The sequence below is a fragment of the Euprymna scolopes genome, chromosome 32, assembly GCF_053919585.1.
Source record: "Euprymna scolopes isolate OS-2025 chromosome 32, ASM5391958v1, whole genome shotgun sequence".
NCBI classification, from domain to species: domain Eukaryota; kingdom Metazoa; phylum Mollusca; class Cephalopoda; order Sepiida; family Sepiolidae; genus Euprymna; species Euprymna scolopes.
Genome location: NC_136513.1, coordinates 99,620,066 through 99,637,089, shown reverse-complemented (window position 1 = coordinate 99,637,089; position 17,024 = coordinate 99,620,066). Strand labels below are relative to the sequence as shown.

The window sequence follows — 17,024 nt, the reverse complement described above, 5'->3', positions numbered from 1 at the left end:
AATCTCGGTATTCTGTGGTGATTTCTTTCTGAAAAACATCAATGGAAATATCTATCTATCTATCTATCTATATATATTCACATATAAAATGTATATGTATATATAATATATATATATAAAGCAATAAGTGACAAATTATTCACTTAGCCTTCAATAATTAAGCAACAACAGGTAATTAATGTATAATCATTTCCAGAGGAAATGCAAATATTTTTCTTAATCCAAACATCAAATATATTCATCATGATGATCATCATCGCCATCGAAAAGAGTCGAAACTAAAATCAACATAAAATCTATTTATTATTCCTCAACGTGTACATTTAAAAATAATCAAATATATGCATTAATAATCTAATTTAATGAATACAATAATTCGAAATAAATATAACTATTAATTACCATGCTAGAATAAAAATGCATACAAGTATAAATCTGCATAAAATGATTAAGTACGTTTGGCAAAAACGTGTAAAAAGACAAAAGGTTGACGAACAACGTTAAAAACTATTCCAAATAATTTTCAATATTTACCCATATAAAAAAGAAAATGCATATACAATAAAATTATTCAGGCATCTTTAAAAATAACGGAAAAACAAAAACAAAAAACAACGAACGTGATGTGGAATTCAAAAAAAGGGAATGTATCGTAAAACTTTAAAAATTGAAAGTTTCCGCACGATCGTGCAACCTTAAAACAACGAGGCTGTTACTGTAATCACTACTCTACGATCACGTGAGTGAGATAACATATTTTTATTATTCTTTAATTTGCCATCACTTTATCAAAGCTGTATCGAGGGATTTGACTGAAAAAAAGACACGAATAACAATTGAAATTATGTACAGATAAAAATAACGTTGCGTTACGTTATGCATGGGATATATATATATATATATATATATATATATATATATATATATATATATATATATATATATATATATTGTGATGTGACTGTTCCAAGGAGCGGAGACTTTTGTTATTAGTTTAGCATTCTATGTCCGGGTAGCGGCTGACCCTGCTGAAAGGAAGAGTAAACTTATTAATTTTATTATTTTCTTGTAAAACTAACATATAAATCTGATTGTTTGGTGCAGTGACAATTTGATGCGGTTTTGAGAACATAACGAGATATAATTTCGTTTCTAAGGCAAAACAAGAGTCACGGGGTTAACCTCTTCTGATTGTGAGAAGACAATCTTAGCACGTTTGCAGATTCGCATATTTAAAGGTGCGTGCAGAGAATCGTGAGTCCCCCTGGGATGACGTATTTACCAGCAATTGGCCGAGAGAGCAACATACCCTACCCCGATATCTCTGTACATAAGCGAATCCCCGGGCCCAAATCAGTCAGTTGTAGCTGAGTTTGGAGCGAATCTACTCTTAATCGAAGAGTCGTCGGCGCCCACTTTTCTTCATGTTCATCTCTACCGCCCAAAACTGAGAGTAATTAAATCTAATTGGGACCCAATGGTGTTTGTTAAAAATGAAAAATTGAACGATTGTATATAAGTGTATATCATATTTTTGTATATCGAACTTAAATTAACCCGTAGAATAGAGATGTCTGAGGCTTTTTTGGCGTGCATGTAAATCTATTCCATTTCAGCGTGGCAACGGCATCTTAACCCGAAGATGAAATCGGCACTGACCAAAACGATCCTGCTACGCCGAGAGAAATTACGGAGAATTTCATGTGAAGAAAGATCACGACGCGTACGTTAAAAGAGATCGCTATTTAGGGATCCCTGAGGGTTCACACCTGTTGCCCATGACTCGGAAAAGGTCATATATATATATATATATATATATATATATATATATATATATATATATATATATATACTAGTTCTACCTTGCAAATCAATTTCATTAGAAAGGGTTTACCAGTTCCTCCTTGTGATGTTTTAATTAGCAGTTATTTCAAATCATTTTCTACTCTTACTGTAAGTAATTAAATTGAATACATAAAATTTAGACAATGTTGTATTCACTCGAATTTAAGTGACGAAAACAGGATTCATCCATGTTTTGACGATGCCTTATTCACAATAGAGAATTTAAGTGACTGAAATAAAATTGTTTGTAGTTTTGGCAATGGCTTGTTCACAGTAATTGATTTACGTTGCTAAAATACAATTCATCCATGTTTTGACAATACCTGTATCACTGTAAGTAATTTAGGTGATTAAACAAGAACTTAGTCATGTTTTGATAATACCTTCTTCACTCTAACTAATTTAGGAGACTAAAATAGGATGAAGTATTAAGGAGGGATAGATATGCAGGAAATAGAGAGATCAAGATAGAAAAAGATAGAAGATAATAAAGAAAGAGTCGGAAATAGAGAAAGAGAAATGGGAATCGGAGTGTTAGAGACAGAGAGGGAGAGAAACAGAAGACGAGAGATATAGAAATGGAGTGAGAGAGAGAAATGGGCTCCAAAAGGTAGAGAGAGTGATAAAAAGAGAAAAATAGAGAGACAGTGAGAGAGAGGAAAAGATGGATGGAGATATTGATATAGAGGCAATTAGAGAGAGAGAGAGAGAGAGAGAGAGAGGGGGAGAGAGAAACAGAAGGTAAATTACATTTCACTACTTTTGTCCTCGTTGAGTGGAGGAGAAATCCTGCTAGACTTAAACAATTTTTTTTATTTTTGGTCCTATCTAGTTGTTGGAAGCTGGATTTCGACAAATTCCAAATCCGACCTTCCTCAAAATCAGGGGCACTGTGTAAAAAAAAAAAAAAAAAAAAAAAAACATTGCCTGGGTAACCTCGTCAACATTCCTTATCCTAAACGCAACTTAAAAATATAATACGGTCAGCCTACTTGCTATTACCTGTTTTGCCCTCATAGCCTGTCGCTTCATACGAGTTTTTATGATCAATATTTTAGAGTATAAAATTACTTATGATCCAGCATTGAATTATTGATCTCTTTCATTAAAAATGATATACGAAAATTTCTACTAATATAGTTTGTCGACGGTATATACACAACTTTTCTCACGTAGAATAGGTTTGTGTATAGAGTATTGAGAAATAATCGAAGATTGATGTAAGAGATCAATCATAAATCATAATAAAAACTGTCAAGAAGCAAGAAATAGATTCGGGTTAGGGTTAGGGTTAGGGTTAAAAATGAAAAAAATATCACATTCCAGTTTGGTGAATTTTCACTCAAGATCAACAAATATAAAAATGTGATTTAGTTTTGCATAGATTTGATTGGCTTTGTAAGAATGTTTTAAAATTTAAACATGTATTCTTGCATATCCAAGCTGAAACACCTAAACACTGTTGCAGTGAAATTTCTGAAAATCCAAGGAAAACACTCGCTATTTATATTTTTTTTCACTTTCACCCGATTAAAATGTTGCCTTTAAGTATTTGGAAAATGAAAAATAAAACAAATAAGGAAACCAATCTCTGACACAAAAGTATAAAATCGAAATATCAGACACTCTATATATTAAGACATTTTGATTTTGATTTTATTGTTTATGTTTGGTTGTGCGAAATTGTGGGTTTCCTTTTCTTGTTTTCTTTTATTACTTAAAGCAGGTTTCATTAAATTCTTGTAAAGAATATTTTTGGAAATCAGGTATATAACAGAGCACACATGAGTGTGTGAAAATATCCGAAAAAAAAACACAATGCTAATTAGGAAGTGTGCGCGTGTAAAAAGTTGACGCCAAAAAAACGAGGACGTGTAAAATGAAGGAAGAAGAAAATATTAACGTAGTATATCGGAAGCGAGGAATTTTGAGCTGGCCTCGAAGCGGGGTAAATAAAGAGTGCGATCTATAAAATGGACTAATAACTAATGGCTTTCTACACCCGGCATGAGGTTGAGCAGAAGAGATTCTTCAATCTGGTGGCGAGATTAGAAAGAAAAGAAAGGTATAAACGACTTTTGTTTAAAAAGAAAAATATAATCGGATTTATTAATTTATTTTTCTTTGTAGTTCCTTTTCTGGGCCGCGATCAGTCTTTTACATTACAAGAAGAAGGTAACCTATCTTATACGCCAGGAAAGATTCAGTAGTGTTGCTCTCGTAAATTCTAGATTAAAGAAATATCGCCTCCTTTACCGCCTGATTAAAATTCCATGATCGTTGTTGGAGGCAAAGGCTTGTTCCATTAGTCGCGCCATTGTGGATAATCATTACAGCGGGAATAGACTATAAATTCCCCGGGATGAGCTCTGTGCATCGGTGGAAAACTCCCGACATGGAATTGAGGAAGTTATCCAAGTTAAGGGGCTTCATATTTAAAATTAATTGTTGAAATTTATTTTCAGTCTTGTGAGCTATCATTGTAATATCTTTTTGATAAAATTGTATTTTTTTTATTAATAAATCGTTAAAATTGGACTAAGGACACACACGCACACACACACACACACACACATATATATATATATGTATATATATATATATTTGATCAATTATGGTTTCCAATCTTATTCATTGATGTGCTACCGATGACAGAGTGACAATCAAAAATCGATGTTATATGCCATTGGATTAGCTTTTACTACAATAACTTTGCAACATCGACAAATCGATGTTATATGTTCGTTATTTGCTATGCAGTATGAACGGTAATAAAAAGTTATACTAAATAAGTATTTCGTTGTTACATTATACTATATGCCTTACCTTGTATACAGTTATAATTTTCATCTTATAGGGTCCTTGGGTACTCACTTCGCCTGGGCGTTGGCCGGCAATGCTGCAAAAGTAATTAATAATATTTAAAAAATATAAGGGAATGTGTTTGTGAGGTAGCGCTTGTGAATGTAGACTCCCAGTTTTTTGTAGAATTTCGCTTTGTTTGTAAAATATTATTAAATTTTGTCATGACAGACCAAATTAAATAGACTGAAGCATGAGAGACCTACGTGGATTGTATTTATAATAGAATCGGAGAGAAACCTAAAGGACTTCTGATGCATGCCCTTGGACGTATATGAAATAGAATGCGCCTTACACTAACCCTAACCTGTCAATCAACTGTTATTGTACGTGAACTTCGACAGACCAACTAATGCTTAACAGATCAGCTTCCATTAGGAATAGTTCTAGAATCACGAATCGCCAAAAGACATCAGTGAACATTGTGTTGTCAACATATGTTTTCTCTCTTAATAAATAAGTTTATTGCTATTACTACGAAAAATAATATGGTTTATAAAGAAAAAAGGTGAATAATATATATTTCTTTGCAACAGCAATCTCTGAACTTGGAGAGTTTACTTCTCTTTCTACTAGTATAAACACCTTCATTTTAGAGGATTTTATATACATCGGCTGTGTGAGTAAAACCGTCTATAATTGTCACAAACTTGGACAAGCAGAGGATAAAGAAGTCGAACCTCATCATCGTATAAAATATTTAAACGGTGAATGACAATCATTTATTACATCAATCGATTTGAATATTCTTACTTGACATTTAAATTTCATTAAATGATGAATATTAAGGTTTGTTCAGTAAACAAAATTGTTAACTTTCAATTTCCGATTATCTATGCATGAAAACTGGAAGTTTATTTGTCCGTTATAAGTACCAGTTACAAACTTCTCGGAGGGGGGGCTAATATGCTTTCCCCTCTCAACTGATTAAAAACAAAGACTTGTCAAGCATCAACCAAGACTCTTTTTCATTTTTCTGTGGACCTAAAACCTACTAATATTATCAGGAACAAAGTGTGGAATACATTACTGCGGGTCTGCTTCTCACCTGAGTAGAACATGCCGTTTTTTATGTCCAACGTTATAATAAAATAATACTGACCATTAAACTTATCGTTTCCAAACTAACAATCTTATTAACCCTCATCATTGAGTAGCTTATAGTTTAGATAAGAGTAATGGGTATATATATATAAATATATATATATATATATATATATATATATATATATATATATATAAAAGCATCTGATAATATTAGTTGTAAATAAAATCCATTTCAATATATTTTGAGTCACTTTAGTTTTGTATTCGACATTGTAGTCAGAATGATCAAAACACGTGTTTAATATGTAATCGATATTAATCATATTTTGATTGAATAACATTTCATCGTATTGTTTACGTCTTGTTCAATTTTGATGTTTAATTCATTGCTTGACCTCTAACTTATGTTGTCTTTGAATAGTTTAATTAAAATAATGTAATTAATAAATGATGGATATGTTTGAAAATATGTTTAACTAGCGGGACCCGTATAATGGCGTTCCCCGATGGAAGTAAGACATCAATTAAAATACGGTTATTAGTGGGAGCCAATGCAAGCCCAGTATAATAACAGACACTGGTGCCTGTAAGAACATTATATGTACCGTCCAAAAATTCCAGTAAAAGCCTAAAATCCAGCCGTGGTTCTCTTCAGAATATACTGCTGCTATTGATCACAGCGATCGTTATGTTCATTGCTTCCAACGTAATAGATGTAATGAGACTAAAGCCGCCTTCAGTACTGCCAACAACTACTGGAAAAGAGTAATAAAGAATACGAGAGAGTTGTATTCTCAGTCAAGTAAGTTCAAAGTATCTGAACAACGGCTTGGTTTCAATTTTGGCCAATAAGAAACAGGTTCCTATATAAGATTGTTTGCCCTATCCCAACCATCATCAATGGACCTGGTGTAATCTCGTCAGGACCGGAAAAAAAACAAACTCTTTGGCAAAAACCTTGTAGCAAATTCTACCCTATGCGATCAGTGTCGGACACCTTGTATTTCCACCTGTGTCTGAAAACACGCTATGTGACATGCAAATATCCTTGCGTGATGTAACCAAGCAAATGAAAAAAAAAACTAGATTCCTGTAAAGCAACTTTTTCTCTCATAGCTTCACAAGAGAAGTAGTTGATGGGCAGAAATCAGAAGCTCGCAATATTAATGTCGAAGTCTTTCAGGGATCAATCATTAGCCTTACTCTCTTCCTGATCTACATAAATGATCTCCTTATCATACTTAGATAATTCGTAGATACTTATTCTAGCCACACTACAATCTGTGGAAATATTTTATGGCCTAAATGACCAATTTCAAATTCTCTCTGTTCTGATCTTAGTTAATTTTAATACATCTAAAACCAAGCTTCTATCTTTTCATCTTTAACGCTCTGATCCTCGTCTTGCACCAATTGAAATGAATGGCTCTGCTCTTGATGAGACTCCATGTATTTCAAGCTTTTAGTTCTGACTTTACTACTTATCTGACATGAAAGACGTGCATCAAATCCGTTACCAAGCCTGCTGGAAAAATCTTGGGATTGTGCTACCGCCCCCGTAGATATCTCACTGCTGACGCAATTCTCTTTATGCATAAGAAACAAACACATCCAAGGATTGACTACTGTTTAAACATCTCGGCGGGAACTGCTAGAAGCAGCTTATCATGCCTTCGTAGCTTAGTGTAGGATGTCATTTTCTCTTTTCTGTTACCTCTTTATCACAGAAGAGATGTCGCGAGCCTGTCCTGCATTATCGTTATTTACATGGCAAGTTCTCATCTGACCTCCAATCCCGCGGTCTGACTTTCACGAAAAACACTCTAGATGAAACCACTATGAATAATTTCCGTAAACTTACTATGTGCATAAACATAAATGCAGATTCCATGAACAAAACGTCTTTTTTAGAACTGCACGCCTGTTGAAATCTGTTCTGTTTTCCTGCTTTCCAACTGACAACAATGTGGTTTTGTTCAAGTCAAACATGAACAAGTTCTTGATGAACCATCACCTTAAGCAATCCAATTTACCAAATTTACACTACTAACGATTACTCCGACACTCATTAGCTCTTATCCTCGAGTGACCTCCGCACATTGATAAGTGGTGATTCCTTTGTAAAAAGAAAAGTGATAATGGACCAAATTTGGCGAGAAATCCATTATTGTTTATGCATTGGAAAATGGAAAGATTATGCCAGTTACGAGTTGTGTAATAACATAATCTGTGGAAATTGGAGAATTAGTTCCGTTTATAACTGGTGGTAGTTTCAGGACTAAATATTTATAAAAAAAGAAGTATGGGCTCTTTTCTTTAAAGATTTTGCAATAGCGATGCTGTTTCTCATAGGATGCAATATAGCACTTTAATACCACGACTTAATTCGTGTTAAATGGTGTTCAAAATGTACATAAACTAGTGACTACATGTATCAAATTTGTATATGGCATCTGTTGTTGAAAACCTACGATATTTTTACGCAGAGGGCAATTTCTGCAGTCATTTTATTATATATGGAAAGAAAATCTGTGAAATAAAATTCGTATAATCTAACAGAAACACCAATGACTGAAATTGAATGCTATTACATTTTGTGGTTGCTGTATTTGTCGTTAAGCAACAAAGCGGTTGCGATTAGATTTTCGTCGTTGTTTTGAACGCATGAAAATGATTTGATGCGGTGCTTTTTCCTCACGTATTGATATGGTATTAACGGGATCTACTGAGACGATGTGCGGAAGTATAAATTCAACTGTAGGACGGCTGATACGGAAACAATCTTAAATAGAATGTTACGGGTAAAGGTACCAATTTAAAATACAGATTGACTGCAGCTATGGCACTAGAATCTCAACGAGCATTGTCTTCAATACATTGCTTTGACCATCTGGCTCGCTGATCAAAAATTTGTTCCAGATATTTGTTCGAACACCAAAATGTTCGACAACCGAAACGATATTTCCCCTTTTAATCAACTGAAATGTAATTTATTGGTTCCACAGTTTCGAACTCCATTTTTGTCTGTAAACTTTAATTGCCATTTCATATTCCTTTGCAATCGTTGACACACGTTTAAAATTTCATTATCTGTTCCTTTTTAAATTCGATTGTCCATCGAACAGTTTTCCGTTTTGAACTGCCTTTATTGTTTTATCTCGTTTTTCTTTCTTTTTATTCAATAGTAACAGAATGTCCATGTTCCTACTTGTTTTAAAGTCTTTACACAGCGCTAAATTTTAACAACAAGTATTTTTCGTGTAATAACATACTGTCATCCCGAGATACGTCCGTTTCCTTCATCGTATTGTAGTCTACTTTTTTTTTTGCAGTCTCGATGTCCCATTTAACAGAGGAGGTCTGCTCGGACCAGAAGCAAATTCTACAATCAGATCAGATTTTCCTCGCATTTACCCATATAATCGAAACACTCTAAGCATAATCCGCATATCTGGCCAAGATTAATAAAATAACTCGAACAAGTTTCTTTTAATTTTTCTCTAGAAATAGATCTGGTATTTATGAGAGAGACTACGAAACGGTTGATAACATCTCTAAATGAGAGTTTCTCTGTGGAATGGACGATTCGAACTTAGCACACCTAAGTCGTTTATCACTAACCCTCCGTCATCATTGTGGTTGTTGTAGTTATGTGGTCTTGGATTATTATTTTTTTTTAGACAAATATAATGCATTCTGCTCGGTTTTTATCTTCTCTCCTAAGTTATTCAAGTATTAATAAACTGAAGTAAATTAATTTAATGTCGGTTTTATTTTTCTTAATAATGTTGGCCTGTCAGGCCAAAATATTTTACTTTTACATTTTAGTGTCGTTATTATGTCACTCCTTAACAGTTTCAATTAAATTTCCCCTGACATAAAGACATTAATAATATTAATGAATTAATCTAATTATATTTTTAAAAATTTATTTAAGCTATTTAATGTTATAAAACTATCCGATTCGTCGAAATAATCGATAATGGACTTAAACGTCAAGTAAGAATTGTGAAATGCATACATTTAAATAATTTATTCAAGTCAACTATTGACTTTTCCATTTACTTTCTATATAATATTCTATTTCATTTAAATCTGAGGATCGACCACAACTTCACCATCGCTTCATTCTCTGTCTGCGTAATCGGGAATGATTAAATTGTTTTCTTTGCAGCTCAACTTACTAAAGCGTTGCATATTTAAACCAAAAAAATGTGGCGTTTTGAAAGTAAGCACAAAATAACTCTCCAAGTTCAGTGTTTGTGTTTGATCTGTTATTTTCTTATACTACAAAATAGTATTATTCCGTTGATTTCAAGCGGAAACATATGGTCTACGCAACGTTTACTGACATATTCTTACAAATCTGATTCTTGAAACATTACTTATCGGACTTGTATATAAGAACTGTCATAACTACCATCTACAGACAGAATACTGTAACAATGAATTTGGTAAGTAAACTTAACACCAATCATCCATATATCTATCTATTTCGGTCTGTCAAGCTTCTGCTAGTCTTTCATATTTCACTAGAAATATCATTTGCTTGTCAGGCGAGTTTGAATTTGTCTAAAAAAACTCCGGCTTTATTGTAAATATCAGTTTACTTGGTTTGTTTCGATAAAGTTGGAATAGTTTCGTTAGTCTGTCATGCTTGGTTGTGAATACTATTTTCATTAGTCTGTCACTAATCAGTATGAATAATCTGTTTCTTAGTCTGTAATGTTTAAGTGTAAATGCTATTTTTATTGGTCTGTAACTCATCAGTGTTAATATGTGTTCCATTAGTCTGTCATGCATCAATGAGTATATTATGCCATTAATGTTAGTGTAAATACTATCTCCATTAAGTAAGTGTAGATACCATTTTTACTAGTCTGTAAGGCACGAGTGTTAATACTATTACCGTTAGTCTGTAACGTATCAGTGTGATACCTATCATAGGTTTATCTCTCCGGCTTTATTGTAAATATCAGTTTCATTGGTCTGTCAATCTTCAATTGGAAAATATTTTCGTTAGTCTGTCGCGCTTCAGTGTGAATACTTTTTCATTGGTCGTTCTATTTGATAATATTTTTGTCGGTCTGTCAGGCTACATTTTGTCTTATATATTCGGGAGTCAGTAATGATTTATTTTCTTGAATTTCCGTTAGTATTTTATATTTCAGTTTGAATTGTGTTTTGCTTAAACGTATGCGCTTCAGCAAAACATGTATTTCAATAATTGTTTACAGCATGTTTAATATACGAAGCATACATGTATGTCGAGGTTCAGTGTGAACCAGGACTCGGGTCCAAAATAGGTTGCAGATATTTCGGCATCTTTCTTTTCCTCAATTTATTACGCGAACATTCGATATCTTCTTGTATAGTTTATGATTTTCATCTGCCAGATTTTGAGAGGAGCGAGTAGTTCATACCTTCCAAATATTTGATAGACAAATCAACACAAAATAACACAAAAAACTAGAAAAATCTCCGCCAATTACATTTATTCCACGAACATATTAACATATAGCATCCAATACACTAATATCAATAATAATTTTGCAGTGTTCACTGCGGAACGTCCCACAACAGTAAGTGTAACAGGCCCATACAAGATGCGAATTTTAACTATATTCAAAGTGAGTATATTTTCATTGTATGATGTAAGAATAGTAATCGTTTACGTGATTTGCGAAAATAAGTAATCAGATTTCTGATTAATATTATGACATATTTGTCCCATTCTAAAAATTACATATACTGATATAATAATTCTGAGTGTTTATTTTTCACAGTCTAAAAATCCCATATTTTGATCAAGTAATGCTGACGTTTTATATTTTATTTAAGTACTAGCGGGATCTCCGGCATTGCCCGAGTGTGTAAATGTGGGGAGGCGGAAATCAAATCAACAGTATGCAGCCCAGGGAGAGAAATGTGAAAAAAGTGATACAAGCGGATGGGGGGGGATAAAAAACAACAGTAGACAGCACGGGTGGATAGAGAGGTTAAAAATAGAAATAAAAAGTTGTAGTAGGCAGGCACGCTCGAACACGTACTGCAGAGGTGGAAAAACATACATAATTTAAACAGACAAGTGAGATTTACATTATAAACTAGCGGTGGTACCCGGCGTTGCCCGGGTGTTTAGAGGTGTCGGTGCTCGGGCGAAGGGGGTAAATCAAAAGCAAACGAATAAGCGATGTAATAACCCTTTTTAAATATTATAAAAAAATGTTAAAACATTTTAAATATTCGAGAAAAACCCCCAAAAACGAACGTAAGGCAAACGAACAATGTTAAAATTTATTTTCTCTATAACCATTCTTGTATATATATATATATATATATATATATATATATATATATATATATATATATATATATATATATAAGAGGGAAATAGACATGGAGCGTAAAAGAGCAAAGGTTATTCTAATGTATTAATCCTTTAAAAGGACAGTGCTCATAGTACTGTAGATATATAATGAGCTAAATAAGGATATTTATTTTAGAGCAATATTAATATTGAGTATAAAGATGTACAACTGTGAATTATGCATCAGTTTCCAAAGGAGAAACAAGGAAAATCAAATTGAGTGTACGATCGTTTCGGAAACGATATTCATTTTATGTGTATTGACAATAATTGACAAAAAAAGATTAAATATAGTCTCCTAATCAATATAAAAAGGGTGTGTGTTGGAAATTTAAGACACAAAAATAAAACTAGCATGTATGTAGTAAGGAAAGTGGATAGTCCTTATTGAGTTGCATGACAATTTTTTTTTTAAGTTCGTTACTACATACGTGGGTATGCTGTTTTTATTTTGGCTCAACAAGATATATATATATATATATATATATATATATATATATATATATATGCATATACATTAGTATGTATAATATTTATTTCTTTGATTTTTCAGGACGAAATCGGTACCGATTATCGGAATATGCGTTGCGTATAGGAATATGCTTATATGGTTCGGGTGGATGGCAAATGTACATTTACATACAATATGTGAACAGTTCCATACATGGCTTAGCTGGATGTTACTACAATAATACGTTAATCTTCTTTTAAATGTTGCCAGGACATTTTGATGAGAACTTGACGTGGAAAATTGGAAATCTTTTATAGCAATCGGTGCTCTGTTGTACCAATATCGTCAAGCAAATCCGTATTTCATTTCATGAATATGATCAAATGAAATGTTTACGTTACATTATCATCTTTAAACTTGGAACAAGGTTATAACTAATTTAATGTAAAATAAACTCACGTGAAAACGTATAATCAGCTTTTCTTCTTTCTGTTTCTCATATATATATATATATATATATATATATATATATATATATATATATATATATATACTAGCAGTTCATCCCAGCTTTGCTTAGGCCGCATTTACTGGTCATAACTTTTGGTGCATATGTATATATGTATTAAAATGTTTGACTCATGCGCAGGCAACCTACATCTAAAATTTCAAGTATTTAGACCCAAAATGAGCAGAGGATATTATAAGAGTTTTCCGAGGTAAAAGCGTTGAACTTTACCCCCTTGACATCCGAATTTAAAAGTAAAAGATTTTCCTAGATCTCAGTACTCCGTTTGGCAGAAAAATGTAGACACATAGAGAGACAATTTCCCTTGTGTTCTTGTCAACTTTTTAAATCTGTTGAAAGAGTAAATAAGAATTAATATTTTACACAATCATAATCTGGTAGCTAAAAGGAGATAATAATGTTTTTCTATATTTTTTGAAAATGTTATCATGCGAAAAGCAAATAATAATGTTATTATTCTGAAAACCATTCTTTACATGGGGAGGGTGTTTAGTAACTAATCTGTACTTCAATTTTACAGTGTAATAAAAATATTATAAATCATGAATTTAAATTGAAAAACAATTTAAAAATTGCTCTGCCATCATATGCATCCTAGATCAATATCTACTTTCAAATTTGATGTTTATGCATTTATGGTACCGCGCTATTTGTAATTAGTTTTATCAGGTTAAATTCAACTTTCATGCAATTTTATATTCAATCGTAAGGTTGTAGAATATTTACAAATGATCCTCACCCTCCCCAATGTAAAAATAATTACCCAAAATTGTAGTTTGTATTGTTCAATGCTTTTAATTATAAACTATGAAATGATGTACATTTATTCATTGTAAAACTTCATCTTGCATTATTCCTTTTTTGTTAATACGAAAAATCTTTCCACTCTCGAAAAGTTCTTTTAAAATTACCACTTTTAAAGGGTTTTGGGGGTGCTGAAGACGAAAATAACTTAAAAAATGAAGCATACGAGTAGATTCCAATATCTGAATAAATGTTTCTTTCTAAAAAGTGGGGAATTACTTTTCTATAATAATATAACGTGAAATGAGCTACATTAATTGGGGGGCAACGTAAACTAAACGCAATTCAACGTAAAATGAGCAACAACAGTTTGTGTTTGGGGTTGTTGCACATCAACTTGAGTATTAATGCCTGCTATCACCCCCTCCCCCCAAAAAGAGGGGATGCGAAGTTTATGTGAAATTGTGTTCATTGTACGCTGACAACAACCATCACCTCCAAAAAAAATGTGAAACCGTAAAGCGATCCCTTCCCAGGGGTCCCTTTTTCACATAAACTCAATCCTCGGTCACAAACCAAATGTGACCCGTACTTCGTCCTTCGCAAGCTATCTCAGAATGACAGGACACGTCAATCGATTTGGTTTGTCTTAATTTCACGATCGGGTGGATATGCCGCTGCTTCGTCGATCTGTCGTGCTGGAAGGGTATCAATCTCATGCGCACAAAAGAAATACGAACTCATTTTTCTATTTTACGGATAAATTAATGATATATATATATATATATATATATATATATATATATATATATATATATAGTTATATACAGTTGTTCGAAGTTCAATGTGCATCTTGAATCCCAAATAGATTAATTTTTCTCTCAGTGTAGTGGAGGAATAATGCGGGAAGAGAGGGAGTGTGGCGCCTTTTCGAATATGCTTGACTCAGCTCTATTCTGGCCGTTTCGACGCTGGTATCCTTTAATATAGTGAGATGAAGGGAGTTACCTCGGTTCATGGTAATTGTACTCAGAGGATAAACATCTCTCCGTTACCCTTGAGTCATCATTCCTTGGCATCGAAACGAAATTCTTCTCAACAATGCAATTTACAAATCCAATCTTTCTCTCAGCAAGGTCTCTTGTCGTCGCCCGGGGAAACAAACGATAATTAGCGAATAAGAAGATCATATCTGTTCGGCTTCTCCAGCATTTCGTTAGTATCGATCCCCACGGGGGAGCCCAGTCTCTCCTTGGACTGTCACGTCACAAATGTGGCTATAACGTTTAATTAATATATATAAATGATCCTCTACTTTTTTAAAACTAATATTTTCAAAATATTTTTGAAACTACTGTTTGTCAGAATTTTAAACTTTATTTTCCTTTTCAGTCCCCCCAAATCTTTTTTGAAGTTAAGATTTCTTCTTGTTTTACGGAATTTCAAACATGATTTTTGTTTTCAGTACCCTGGAAAACCTATAAAATGGTTAATTCTAAGAGATTGGTCGGAGTTTGAAAGAATCTTTATATGTAACATTTTTTTTTATTTGTTCAATTCGTGGACCTCCCTAGTAATATTCTTTTAAAAACGAAATACTGTGCGGTATCCTTGCAAATCAAAAGGTTTATTTAATGTAATTAACCACATTTGAACTATAATAGCGTGATTTAAAGTTTGTGAAGCACTGAGTATATAAACAGAAAAAATACGTAAACTACACTGCCACATTATATATATATATATATATATATATATATATATATATATATATATATATATATTTGGCGTGATCATTTCTGAATGATGTTTCTTTCATTCCGAAATTCCCGATTTTGAGGGATGGAAAGAGGGAGAAATCATTATGTGTGTACGAGTAAAACGTTAAAAGTATGCGATGTGTATGAATTCACTATTCAGTTAATGAGGAAGTAGAAAGTTGAAAAAAGTATAAATGCACGCGGTGTAAAATGGGGTCGTTAAAGCTCTTATCGAATAGGGGATACAATTTGAGCTTCTTCCTCCTTAGGTTACACTGATGCTAAAGATGGCGATCCTAGCAATTAATGTAAGTTTTAATGTTACGGAATAGTTTGTCTATGATGGAGTGCTATAGTAATGCAAGATAAACATAACAAATTTTTGTGTGCCATATGTTGGTGTAAACCTACGGTATTTTGAACAAAAGTGCGCCTCTTTTCTTATATACAAAAATAGTCTCCTTAACATTTTAATATTTCCGGGTTCCGTACTTAATTAAAAACACGTAGTTAAATACCGAAAAACCAAAGCACCAGACCCCGTGAAAAACATTGCAAATAAAACCAAAATTATTTATAAGTTTCCCGTGTGAGAAATGAGAGGGTCTTTTTTCAGTTTCTCATTTAGAAAATGTAAAAGAAAATACAATATCTTCATATTTAATAATCATTTTAAACAATGACAGCGTTTATAGGCAATTAATAATGAATCGGGGGTGTAGAATAATATTACTACTCTATAAAATAAAGACATACTCATCCTTATTTTTTAGTTCATTATTTATTTTTCACGCAGTAAAATTTAAAAGTCTTGGAAAACCTCCAACAAGTTGTTGTCAAATTTTAAAACTAATTCATAACAATAAAACTGGATACTAACTGAACGATCATTTACAACAACTGCCCCACAAAACAAAGAAATATGAATGTACTGAACAGGAATTAATTCGAAAATAAGAACACAAGAAAAAAAAGGAATAAACTAATACGCTCACTTACTATCCTTTTCTGTTTTCCAAATTTTAAGTACTTCTTTATATTATGTGACTCCATTTTTTCGCGGTAACGTTTTTATTGTTTTTATTCTTCATGTCGATTTTTTTATAAATAAATATATATGACGTTGTTTTTACATAGAAACAACAGGAATTAAGTAATGAATATCAAGATTGGCATTTGTTAACAAAAGTTTTATTACACGTTAATCTTCTGTCTCGACAAGTGGGTCATAGCCGGCCCATTCTTGCCATCGACTTAACACGTCTATTTTCCTCGACGGGCACTTCGCTGCTCTGCAATTTTCTCCTTTTTTCCTTTTTTTTTCGCGCCAGTTACTAATTTACATATATTTTTTCGTAATATATATATATATATATATATATATATATAATTTTACAGAATCGTTAAACATATTTT

General features: G+C 32.7%; 2 protein-coding genes across 5 annotated transcripts in view; both read left to right on the top strand.

Moving 5' to 3' along the window:
• LOC145256536 (uncharacterized) overlaps window positions 1-13,045 on the top strand; it is a 106,175-nt gene extending 93,130 nt beyond the window's left edge. For 3 of the 4 annotated variants that reach the window (XM_080115568.1, XM_080115566.1, XM_080115565.1), the window contains exon 6: window positions 12,678-13,045. Coding sequence is in view for 1 of the 4 variants with exons in the window: in XM_080115571.1 (XP_079971697.1) it covers window positions 12,678-12,719 (42 nt within the window). In the remaining 3 variants the exon portion in view is untranslated. The remainder of the gene's footprint in view (window positions 1-12,677) is intronic. The other variant, XM_080115571.1, reaches the window with a different exon arrangement.
• Window positions 1-17,024, top strand: part of LOC145256535 (uncharacterized) — a 43,662-nt gene that overhangs the window by 4,114 nt on the left and 22,524 nt on the right. The window lies entirely within an intron of this gene.